The sequence below is a fragment of the Hyla sarda genome, chromosome 5, assembly GCF_029499605.1.
Source record: "Hyla sarda isolate aHylSar1 chromosome 5, aHylSar1.hap1, whole genome shotgun sequence".
In the NCBI taxonomy this organism is placed as follows: domain Eukaryota; kingdom Metazoa; phylum Chordata; class Amphibia; order Anura; family Hylidae; genus Hyla; species Hyla sarda.
This window is the reverse complement of record NC_079193.1, coordinates 119,684,556-119,697,952: the sequence shown is the minus strand read 5'-3', so window position 1 is coordinate 119,697,952 and position 13,397 is coordinate 119,684,556. Positions and strand designations below refer to the sequence as shown.

At 46.3% G+C, this 13,397-nt stretch overlaps 1 protein-coding gene across 8 annotated transcripts in view; it reads left to right on the top strand.

Annotated features, from left to right (window-relative positions):
• Positions 1-13,397, top strand: part of SLC6A19 (solute carrier family 6 member 19) — a 283,454-nt gene that overhangs the window by 260,023 nt on the left and 10,034 nt on the right. For all 8 annotated transcript variants that reach the window (XM_056520183.1, XM_056520177.1, XM_056520176.1 and 5 more), the window contains 2 exons: positions 2,367-2,495; positions 3,604-3,760. In XM_056520183.1, the coding sequence (XP_056376158.1) occupies positions 2,367-2,495; positions 3,604-3,760 (286 nt within the window). The remainder of the gene's footprint in view (positions 1-2,366; positions 2,496-3,603; positions 3,761-13,397) is intronic.

The following is a 13,397-nucleotide window of genomic DNA, read 5'->3' as shown; positions in this document are numbered from 1 at the left end:
CAGAGGAGCGTACATGGGTGACAGGGGTGTAGAGGAGTGTACATGGGTGACAGGGGTGTAGAGTAGTGTACAGAGGGGTGTAGAGGAGTGTACATGGGTGACAGGGGTGTAGAGGAGTGTACAGAGGGGTGTAGAGGAGCGTACATGGGTGACGGGTGTAGAGGAGTGGACAGAGAGGTGTAGAGGAGCAGACAGAGGGGTGCAGAGGAGCAGACAGAGGGGTGCAGAGGAGCGTACATGGGTGACAGGGATGTAGAGTAGTGTACAGAGGGGTGTAGGGGAGCATACATGGGTGACAGGGGTGTAGAGGATTGGAGAGAGGGGTGTAGAGGAGTGTACATGGGTGACAGGGGTATAGAGGAGTGGACAGAGAGGTGTAGAGGAGCAGACAGAGGGGTGCAGAGGAGCGTACATGGGTGACAGGGGTGTAGAGGAGTGTACAGAGGGGTGTAGAGGAGTGGAGAGAGGGGTGTAGAGGAGCGTACATGGGTGACAGGGGTGTAGAGGAGCGTACATGGGTGACAGGGGTGTAGAGGAGTGTACAGAGGGGTGTAGAGGAGTGGAGAGAGGGGTGTAGAGGAGCGTACATGGGTGACAGGGGTGTAGAGGAGTGGAGAGAGAGGTGTAGAGGAGTGGACAGGGGTGCAGAGGAGTGGACATGGGTCGACAGGAGGGTGAACATGGATGACAGAGGGATGACCGAAGGGTGGACGGGGGTGACAGGGATGACAGGAGGGTGGACGGGGGTGGACATGGGTGATGGGGGGTGAACGGGAGTGAAAGGGATGACAGGAGGGTGGTGGACAGGGGTGACAGGAGGGTGGTGGACAGGGGTGACAGGAGGGTGGTGGACAGGGGTGACAGGAGGGTGGATGAGGGTGAACATGGGTGACAGGAGGGTGGAGAGGGGGGGGGACGGGAGTGAAAGTGATGACAGGAGGGTGACATGGGTGACAGGAGGGTGGATGGGAGTGAAAGGGATGACAGGAGGGGGTGAACATGGGTGACAGGAGGGGGTGAACATGGGTGACAGGAGGGGGTGAACATGGGTGATAGGAGGGGGTGAACATGGGTGACAGGAGGGGGTGAACATGGGTGATAGGAGGGGGTGAACGGGAGTGAAAGGGATGACAGGAGGGTGAACATGGGTGACAGGAGGGGGGGCGGACTGGGTGACAGGGGGGTGTGGACATGGGTGACAGGGGGGGTGTGAACATGGGTGACAGGGGGGGTGGACATGGGTGACAGGGGGGGTGGACATGGGTGACAGGGGGGGTGGACATGGGTGACAGGGGGGGTGGACATGGGTGACAGGGGGGGGTGGACATGGGTGACAGGGGGGGTATACGGTGGACCCGGGTGATGGGGGGGGGTTGGACAGGGTTGAGAAGGGGTAACAGAGGGGTGGAAAGGGTACAGTACCTTGAGCAAGCCGGTCCGCGCAGCTTTGCAGGTCCACGGCAGGCACGGGAGTCCGGCGCAGGTGAAGATCGTTCCGCCCCAGGGACCCATTTTCGGCCCACTGCACCGCAAGGTAGAAGGGGGAGGAGGACGCAGGGGACGCAGTGGGGAGGGGGACGCAGGGGACGCAGTGGGGAGGGGGACACAGGGGACGCAGTGGACGCAGTGGGGAGGGGGAGGGGGACGCTGTGTGCGCAGTGCGCACGCAGGCTTCCCTTCCCCCCTGCGCCACCAGTCATAAGCGCGCAGGCCGGGGCGGGATATTTTAAAAAAAAAAATCACAACAAAATCCCGCGGCACCACGGCCAGTGGCGAACGGCACACACGTGTGCCGCGGCACCGCGGTTGGGAATCACTGTGCTAGACATATGGAGATAGCGGAGTCCAGACAACTGGTATCTGTGGTTCTGGTTCAGACCACAGTCTGCCAGTTGTAGTATTGTAGCTATTTTTTATATATTATACATAAACCAAAAGGCTATGTAAGTAAATATTTCATATTTTTAACTAACATAGAAACATAGACTGTGTCGGCAGATAAGAACAGATGCACCTGTCCTTTAACCTTTCCTGGTAAGTTTTATCCTGTAGTCCATGTACTAGTTAGTAGCTCTTTTCTGAACTCTCTCCAAAATACCTATGTCCTTTTGGATATGTTCTCCAGTAATGCGCATAATACTCCAAGTGAGGTCTCATCAGTGCTCTGTACAGCGGCATGAACGCTTTTTTCTCTTTCAACTGCTAATGCCTTTCTCAATACTTTTCTGGCCTACATTTTATGTAAAGTATGACCTTATATATAAAACTGCCATGAATAAAACATATTTTATTTTCAGGCAAAAAATAAACCTAAAGTACAGAAACTGGCAAACATTTTAATCACATATTTTTTATTTGTTTTATAGTAACAATTGTGAAAGGGATGCAGTCATCATCTCTGTTATTAATGGATTCACATCTGTATTTGCTGCTACTGTCATCTATTCTATTATTGGATTCCGTGCTACAGCCCAATATGATGATTGCTTGGCTAGGTAAGCTTTGTAAAAAACAGAAGTGGAAAAAAATATCCTAATATGGATCCAATACATATAAGTAATAAATTCCTTTTGGAACTCTAAAAACAGTCTGTATGTGAATTTGAAAATTGTCTTAGGGTTAGCATAAGTAAATATCATCTAACATATGTGATAGTAACCCAATTGTTGAGATAGAGGATAAGATGTCTGATCACGGGAGTCTGGCCATTGGGACACCCCCACGATTTCTGTGCTGTTACCCCCGCGTTCTGAACATTATGTTCAGAACACTGTGTTTGGGCGGTAGTGGTCTTGACGTCATGCCTCCTCCCTTAGACAGTAATGGAGGGGGCGTGGCGTGATGTCTAGGGGGCAGTACCCCTTTAAGGGTACATGCTGCAAATTTTATGTGACAGATTGGACGCTACAGACTTGTTGTTTTGTCAAGCAATATTACTAAATGATTCAATCACAGAATCAAATTTGCAGCATCAAATCTGTAGCAAACACTTTACCTGTGGATTTAGCTAAGGGGGTTTTCAGGGCTTTGATATTGATGGCCTAGCCTTGGGAACCTCTTCAATTTTTATTCATGTTTCATATAAAGAGACCACCTCCATCCAATATATTTACAGAGAATGACATAAATGAAAGGGGTATCCAGGTGAAAAAAATGTATCCCCTATAAACAGGATAGGGGATGAATATCTGATCACTGGACCCCTGCATGTGCCTGGAATCTCCTGCATGGCCCTAGCTCCTGCTGCTAAACTCACCAGTCGCCTGAGCTCTTCCACCTCCATCTTTGAAAAAGTGCAGGAGTGACAGCATGCTCAGGCAATCACAGGCTGATATGTTTTTCTCCCCAGATAACCCCTAAAAATTACTGGATTATTTTTTAATATAAACATATTGCTAGTTATTGTTACTGAAAAAGGGGATCCAGGGCTTTTGTTTCAAACTAAGGTTGGGAAAATTGTCTCTTTTACCCCATAGGTGTTTTTTGCCTGCTATACTATAAGATAATATGCTGAACTGAATAGATGTTGTTTTTTTTTTTTTTTTTTTTTTTTATCCTTACAAAGTTATACTGCATTTTCTAAGAGACTTTTTTCTGTTTTAGCAACATCCTGGCACTTACTAATACATTTGATTGGCCAGAGGGGAATATAACTGAGGATAACTATGACCACATGCTGAGTTATTTTAATCAGACTCAATCAAATGTGGTTGCATCCCTTCAGCTTCCTAAATGTGATTTAAATACCCTTCTATCTGAGGTAGGATTTTAATTCATCCTTAAAGTTTAAGTAACCTCTACAAAATTCAGATGTAAACATTATCAATAATATCTCACTACCCTATGTCTTGTTTGCCAGAAAGTCCATAAAGCTAATATAGAAGGAATTAGTTGGTACGTTTTGGTTTCTCAAAATAGTAAATACGTTTTTATCATATATTTAAAAAAAAAAAAAGAAAGACATTTAACTTAGGTCCTTCAGCATAATTAAGGAATGCCCCTGCTAGGGAAGGAATGCACACAGCCACCAGCAAATCTGCAGGGTCAGTGGGCACCCATAAAAAGATGAAAACAAAGTATTTTATGTAGAAAACATGCATATTAATGTGCATAATCATTTTAGGGCACATTACTACAAATGCTTGAGAATTGTTGAGCTAAACCCAGAATTGCATTCAAAAGAAATGAGAATTATCTGGATTTATACTTCCTCTACCAGCTGGACTAACTTCTGGGATAGGGGATAAGTTGTTCTGCACCACAGTACTCCTTTAAATAAGCTATTGATTTATCACACAGACAAGCAAACTGCATTATAAGGTTAATATGATTGATAAGATGATTGAGTGGCAAGCCAGGGAATGAAGTGTGCAGCCACTTTCTTCATCTACCTATATCTACAGTTCGGACAGGGTTTCAGGATAGAAACCTTGACCAATCTAAACTTTTGAAATGTCTGTGCAACATGTCAAAAACGTACTTAACTGATTGTTACATTGTAACTCTATTAGTCAAAGTACAGGGTGGGCCATTTATATGAATACACCTTAATAAAATGGGATGGTTGGTGATATTAACTTCCTGTTTGTGGCACATTAGTATATGTGAGGAGGGAAACTTTTCAAGATTGGTGGTGACCATGGCGGCCATTTTGAAGTCGGGCATTTTGAATCCAACTTTAGTTTTTTCAATAGGAAGAGGGTCATGTGACACATCAAACTTATTGGGAATTTCACAAGAAAAACATTGATGTGCTTGGTTTTAACTTAACTTTATTCTTTCACAAGTTATTTACAAGTTTCTGACCACTTGTAAAATGTGTTCAATGTGCTGCCCATTGTGTTGGATTGTCAATGCTACCCTCTTCTCCCACTCTTCACACACTGATAGCAACACCGCAGGAGAAATGCTAGCACAGGCTTCCAGTATCCGTAGTTTCAGGTGCTACACATCTCGTATCTTCACAACATAGACAATTGCCTTCAGATGACCCCAAAGATGAAAGTCTAAGGAGGTCAGATCGGGAGACCTTGGGGGCCATTCAACTGGCCCACGACGACCAATCCACTTTCCAGGAAACTGTTCATCTAGGAATGCTCGGATCCCCCCCTGCGCCTTTTTAATTCTCTTCTCCCTCTCTGATCCCTGCTGGTGCTGTCCTGTACATTACTCACTTGGCCTGTGTTCCAGCAGGCTCAGGTGCAGGTAGCATCTCAGCTGGTCTGGGCGACACTGCCGAGTGACATTCTCCTGCACGGCTCCTCAGCATGCTGCCTCACTCATCAGGCTCGACTCCTGCCAGCTGCCTTAGTTTACTTATTTAAAGTGGCCATGGCCCCGGCTGCCTGTTTAGCAGCTTGTGCCGTGGCCACTTAAGAACAATGATCAGCGGGCCTGAAAAATACCGGCCATTGCATGTGTGGTGAGGGTGTGATGAGGGCAGATGTAATTACCCTAGGGACAGACAGCATTAACCCCTCGTGTTCATGACGCCTTAGCATGGTTTATCCTCTACACCACCCGAAGGAATGCCAATGAATCCTGGGCTAGGCACGGGGGCAAATAATGACTCTGACACCAAGTTACGGAACAACCGCAGCTTTACTGAGTCAGACAGGTGTAACAGTCTATACAGCTTGGCTAGGCCGATGGAGGTGACCAGTGACTTCAGAGACCTTAGGGCTTGCTGGGACTTATAGTGGACTTGGACAATTTGGATGCAGGCCATGCTGACTTGAGACAGGTTGACTTGGACTGACTTGACTATAACAGACTATGACTGACTTCACCCCTTCTGTAGCTTACCAGGCTTTGACTTGACCTGTGGGGCAATGGACTTAAGAATCCGTAGCTGTTTGACTGACTTTAGGCCTCCTCTGGACTCCAGACCCACTCTAGCATGACTTGACCTCACTGCAACTCAGCATAAAAGAGAGCGAGCAGAGGCTCCACCCAGGGCTTATATGGGGGATACTCTCATGGGTCCCATAGGCCACCCTTTGGTCACATGGTCACTGATACATCACTGGGTTACAATCACATGACAACAGGTTAATCACTAGTGTTGAGCGGCATAGGCCATATTCGAATTCGCGAATATTCGCGAATATATGGACGAATATTCGTCATATATTCGCGAATATTCGCATATTCGTTATATTCTCGTTTTATTTTCGCATATGCGAACATTCGCGTATGCGAAAATTAACATATGTGAAAATTAACATACACAAAATTAGCGTACGCGAAAATTCGCATATGCGAAAATTAGCATATGCTAATTTTCGTATATGCGAATTTTCGCGCACCAGTCTCACACAGTAGTATTAGAGCCTTCTTTACACCACACAAGCTGGAAGCAGAGAGGGGTGATCACTGTGATGTGTACTGTGAAGAAAAAAAAAAAAAAAAACGAATATTCGTAATTACGAATATATAGCGCTATATTCGCGAAATTCGCGAATTCGCGAATATGCGATATTCGCGAATAATATTCGAATTGCGAATATTCGCGAGCAACACTATTAATCACATGTCAACTATTCTTAAAGGCATAACACTTTTATATACAATACACAGCATAAAATAACTGTACAAGAGGAACAGGTTCAAGGGAGCACAGGGGACACTGTAGGGATGCTGTCTAACAGGGCAGCAAGGGTACAGGGGTGCAACTCCTGTACTGGACCACCACAAACTCCCCCTCTTAACAACAGCCATCCTCGGCACCCAGTCCTCGAGGGCAGACAACAGAAAGTGGCAACTGGAGCCTAGTGATGACAACAGGAGATTATGAACATGTGAGATTTGTGAGTCTTGAAACTGCATTCACAACACATATTGGTGCAGATCGAACTGCCTGAGGCTTTCTGCCTAAATACCTTAGCTGCGGGGGCCCTTTGGCACTAGTTACTTCTCCCCAAAACACTATACACATTTTTTAGACAATTCTACAAGATTACCTTTATATGACAACTCTGTCACTATCCGTGTTTTTCTTATGTTTCAGGGGAACCCTCTGGCCAGTAGAGTTCCCTGTACACGATGGACAAGAAAAGTGGTTAGACATTTGAACATTTTACATTACGGACTATGGACTGGAATATATTTTTGTTGCCTACAAGCTTAACTAGGCACTATAGTTGACTAGTTTATGCACAATACACTATGTACATGACATTAGACTTAACAGTACAAAATGACATTTAGCATTATCTATGCTAGACTGGCTAAATATGACTGTACTTTAGACTGATAACTTTATACAAGGTACAATGACTATTCTCTGTACCTGGCTGGTAGCTGTCCCTATGTTGACCTTTGGGATCTGCGCAGCACCACCTATAGAGCTCTTGCGACTTCTGGGGCTGCAGCCAACTCTTCTTCAGCGAACTCAGAAGCTGGGATCAGTTCAGGACTTGCTGGACTCAGAATAGCTGGCATTTGTGCTGGAGAGGTTGGGAGACATGGTCGGCACCGGGAAGGCAGGTGTATAGGCCTGGTGACAGGATTAGGACTGGTGTGGTGACTAACGTGGGTTGAACTAGTCCTGAGGTTGGAGACACACACAGAAGATTGCTGGCTGGTTTGGAGAAAATATGGGGAAATCCATAGATGGGTTGATCCTCTTGCCAGGAACGTACTCCCTCACAGGCCTGACATCTGGAAGAGGCGGTGCTGGCAGCAAGGGTAAATCCTCTTTGAGACAAAGCTTGATACGATTCCATTGGACAACTTGTGCCTCATACCCACAATACATCAGACTCAGGATAAGGTATGGCCGTCACCGTATAGGTTTCTGTCTCCCAGATGGAATCCAGTTTGTTAGTCCTTGGGAACTTTTGTAGCCAGAATTTATCACCCAATTGAAGTGGTTTGGAGGAGGCATGTTGATTGTAGTCTTCTTGCTGCCTCTGTTGGGCCTCGCCCATTTTTTTACTGATATTTATTTTGGCTTCTTGGATCCTTCTCTGATGGTCAGAGACCCACTCAAGGGAGGCTTGTGGAGAGTTGTGGATTGGGACCTGTAGCCGAAATGGGCCACTGTCTTGGCTGTGAGATCTTTGACGGGTACTATGACCACCTATTTGGAGTAATGATCCACCATGGTGAGAGCATAAGTATACCGGGTAGGAGACAGTTTGACATTATCTAGCGTGACCAACTGGTTGGGCCTTTCACTCTGGATCCTTGTGCACATTCTTGGTGACATTGCAGACTGCACACTCACTGCACCATTTCTCAATGTCAACCGCATTCCGATCCAATAGAATCTTCACCTGACAGTAGCGTTGGTCTTGTGGACTCCAAAGTGTCCCGACTGGTCATGGTATGCGTTGAGGACCATCACCGCATCTCTTCGGGGAACCAGAATCTGATGAAGTCGATCACCAGAGACCGGATCCAAGGAATTTTAGTACAACAGTCGCTTCCTCTGTCGCCACAGACGTTTCAGCTCATAGTCACACTGGGCCTAGTGTAGACGGGTTGGTACTTTTTTCGTCCGAAGGTAATCCAACAGATCCCCCATGACTCGACTTTCATCTTGAAGAGTCTTCCAGGTGTACAGGTCTTTTTTTTTATTCTTTTAGGACCTGGGTTCACCATCAAACAGGGTGGTCACAACATTCTGGTTCACAAACCATTGATAAAATGGGGGCATCTCCACATCTTCCCACACGTCTTCGACAGGTGGTTCTTCGCCTGTAGTCATTCGAAATAGTACATCGGCATTGACGTTTGACTTGCCGCTTCTGTACTTGATAATGAAGCTGTAATTGGCCAATCTTGAAGCCCATCACTATTCAATGGCACCCAACTTGGCAGTGTTCAGGTGGGCCAATGGGTTATTATCCGTGTAGACAGTGAATGATGTGGCGGCCAAATAGTCTTTGAACTTTTCGGTCAAGACCCAGAGCAGGGTGAGAAGTTCCAATTTGAATGAGTTGTAATAAGCATCTCTGCTCCTCGCAGGTTATGACTGGCATAAGCAATAACTCACTCTTGTCCATCCTGGACTTGGGACAGGACAAGACCTTCAAAACTGGCATCAGTTTATAACCGGATTGGCTGACTGTAGTCTCGATATGCCAGGATTGGTGGTTCTGTCAACAAATGTTTAAGAGCTCGGAACGCTGTCTCTTGCTCTTCGACCTAATCAATAGTCTTCCATTATAATTCTCCTTCGCCGCACCTCATAGGAGAGCTGTGAGGGTTTAAGCAAGCTGGGCGAAGTGTGGGATGAAGCGGCGGTAGTAGCCAGCAAATCCCAGGAAACTCCTGACATCTTTCACCGTGCGCGGGGTAGGCCAGGCCGTGCACGGAGAAGTAAGCGGCCGACCCAAGGACAAGTGACCCTACAAACACTCTCCCTGCCTACTTGCCTATTCATCCTAAATGATGGATCGACAACTGGGCGCCGGTCCCCCAGAACCACCAGAAGACACAGGAATGTCTTGATACTAGAACGCAATCTCCCAGAGTCCACATGGAACATGGAGATCTCTTGTACTAATTCTCAATTCCCTGGGGTTCCCTATGGACAGGTAACAGGGCTATCTTGGTACAGAAACACAGAAAACGGATTAAGGAGAAAACAGTGTATTTCAGCTACCAGCAGAAAGGACGTACAAATCCTAAAAAGTGACTAATCAAACACAGATTAAAATCTACTATGAGCGTGCTACATAACCATGGCTAAAACCCAGAACATCACAAAGATGATTACAAAGTACATGCTAAGGCAAACATGGTAGATTTAAGGCTCAAACAAAGCAGAGTGTTTCGACAACAGCTTCATAACAGCATGTCAGGCATGTAAGCAGGAAGACAGGTTGTCCATCACCAGGGCAGAAGCTAGACAGAGCTGGAGATTTCTAGACACACCCGAGTTCTCATTCGTTCAGAGCATTAACCACTCCCTATCCAGGGAAAATAGAAAACTGTGTGTCAATAGTGTGGGAATACACACTTGAACAGAAAAATACAAAAACGAATAAACGGACATTACAGTTCCCTCTTTCTTCTTGACCAGGACAAGTGGCGCCGCCCAGGGGCTCTGACTCTTGGATCACGTCTGCCTCTTTCATGTCAGCCAGCATTTTCTTGACAGTCTGGTACATGCCTGGCGCGACCAAGCGGTACCTTTCCTTGATAGGCAGACTGTTGCCTGTGAGGATTTGATGCTGGATCATGGAAGTATGCCCATAGTCTGTCAGGTATTTGCTGAAAGCCTCATGGTACCTTTTTGAGACATTGATGACTCCATTGACTTGGTCCCTTGGGATAGTGTTGTCTCCCACCTGGAGTTGCGCCCACCAGGGCTCTGAAGGGCTTGCACTGGATCCTTTGGCCACTTGAGCTGCACGCTGTCGGGCCATCAGACGTACTGTCACAATGTCCTTCGACTCTAGGAGGTACAACTGAGCTACTGGAGTGTATTTGGATAAGACAGTAGCAGAATCAGACAAGTTTACCCACCGCACCGGACTCTCCCATTGGTATCAGTGACAAGGCTTCTCGCAGCTCGGACAAGAGGGTGATCTTCTAATTGCATAGATTCCAGCTGGGCCTGATAGTCCCTATTCTTGATTCCGGGACGTGCACGACACCAGATGATGGTTTCCGTGTTGGGTTGTAAGGTCACGGACCAGATATCTTGAATTCGTACTCAGATTTCACCTTGCTTGTTGGCAAACTTCTGCTCCGCCTGTAGAACTTTCAAGTGGTGCTGCACAGCCCACTGGCCTGAAGGGGACATATGGGGAAGAGAGGCATGTAAGGCATCTAATATATCAGCAAAAAAAATTTCATAATGTTCATCCCCAATATAAACTCAGCAGACCCCTTTTCTGACACATTGGTTAAAATCACTTCCTGCCCGGTAAGTACATGCTCTCCCAATTGAATCGTATGCTCCTAGTATCTATGTCTGGGGACTGGTTGCCCATTACCTGCAACTACTCTGAAATTAGCATCATCAGGCTCACACAATAAACTAGCATCTCAATATTGATTAAAAAAAAACACTTTTAGGTATGGTAGACACTTGTGACCCTGTATCTATTAAAGCCTCAAAAAGTACACCTTCTACAATAACTTTTAGGCTTCTTTCACACTACAAAACCCTCCGTCTTTAAACATCCGTAGGAAGATCCGTGTGAAAATCAGCTGAAAACAGCAGTAACAAAATCCTATATGTCCGTTAGAAAACCTCATTATAGTCTATGGGATTTTCTAATATCCATATTAGTCCGTTATAGTCCGCAATTTTTGTCACACGTGCGTTTTACTCTGCAATACTGGACACAGTTCAGACTGGGGGGGGGGGGTACTTTAGGCATAAGGCGTGCACCCGTATCCTGTTCGTAGGATTCCAAAAGTTGTGGTGAGGGTGTGATAAGGGCAGATGGAATTACTGTAGGGGCAGATGGCATTAAACCCTTGTGTTCATTGTGCCAGGGCGTGGTTTATCCTCTACACCACCAGAAGGAATACAGCTGAATCCTATGCTATGCACGGGGGCAAATAATGACTCTGATGCCAAGTTACGGAACAAGGGCAGCTTTACTGAGTCAGACAGGTGTAACAGTCTTTACAACTTGGCTAGGCCCACGGAGGTGACCAGCGACTTCAGAAACCTTAGGGTTGCTGGGACTTATAGTGGACTTGGACAATTTGGATGCAGGCCAAGCTGACTTGAGACAGGATGACTTGGACTGATGTGACTATGACAGACTATGACTGACCACACCACTTCTGTAGCTTACCAAGCTTTGACCTGACTTGTGGGGCAATGAACTTGAGAATCCGAGGCTGCTTGACTGACTTTAGGCCTCCTCTGGACTCCAGACACACTCTAGCAGGACTTGACCTCACTGCAACTCAGCATAAAAGAGAGAGAGAGCAGAGGCTCCACCCATGGCTTATATGGGAGAGACTCTGAGGAGTCCCATAGGTCACCCTTAGGTCACATGGTCACTGATACCTCACTGGGTTACAATCACATGACAACAGGTTAATCACATGTCAACTTTTCTTAAAGACATAACACTTTTATATAGAGGTCCTATATCTGTGGTGACAAGCATAGGGTCTGAAATGAACCCCCAGTTCTAGGAATCTCCTGTATTATTACTATGTGCTAAATTTCATATATCTATGTAGATTATTAATAGCCCTAGTTGGTCACATCAGCCCCTATGCTTATCACCTATGTTTCCCAACCAGGGTGCCTTCAGCTGCTGCAAAACTACAACTTCCAGCATGCCTGGACACCCGAGGGCTTTGCGAGCATGCTGGAAGTTTAGTTTTGCAAACAGCTGGAGACACCCTGGTTGGGAAACACTGCCCCACATAGTGTTTAAACTTCTGTGGTAGCTTGGGGGTGTAAGGTGTAGGTGGTATAGCTGTGCAGTGATGTAGCTGTGCAGGTGGTGTAACTGTCGTGATGCCAGGGTGCGGGTTCTTCCTCTATAGATATATATCCTACCGCCACCCGTCCCAGGAACGATAGGGAGGAATAAAGGATTGTCCACAACTGGAGGTTTAGTAAACTGTAGCTTTTATGCAGGTTGATAACGGCAAACAGTCTATACAACAGAGTAGTCTGTAAGTTCCTCACAGTTGGTTGGGACCTTGTAGTATATAAGCTCTGAGTCTGGGATAACGCTGTTCCGCTGAATTTAGGGGAATGATTTAGGTCCAGCAGTCATGCAGGATTAACAGGATTTAGATTTGGTAGACTCATGTTTAGTAAGCTGCTGAATTGGTAGGCTTCAGGCCTAGTTCGGTCTTTAGATTTGTGCTGAGCTCCGCTCGCTGTCATATTCCGGGGAAAAGAGAGCGAGAGTTTGGTTACAGCGACCCTATATGGAGAGGGGCAGGCTTAGAGCTTATTGGTTCCCACCAGCTGTCAGTCCTTTCACAAAGCATTATTGTACATCATGTGACCACATCACGTGCCCTGGAAGGTCCTTAAGCTTAACTTAACATTAGACATAGTGATTATGTGACCTAAGGTCCTGGAAGTACTATACATATACATTAATTATATAAATTATATACATTAAACAACAAAAAATTAAAGAAGGAAGAGGAGACAAGGGGTTATCCCACTAGGAGGATCCTACCGGTACATAGGAACTCTGACTTTGGGGACTTAGCACACAAGGTACGGTACAAGGTACGGTACCAGAACACCATACTGCCTTACCAGCCTGGGGGCAGCTCATGGGTGCCAGGATCCTAGGAAAAGATGGCTCTTCATTTGAATACCTCCAGTGTAGAGCAGCATATGGATGTCTGAGGTCAGAGGGTGGGGCTACAAAAGGTCGGAGAGGAAGCTATGCAATGTTGGGGGCAAAGCTACAGAAGGTCAGGCCATGGAATATAGGATA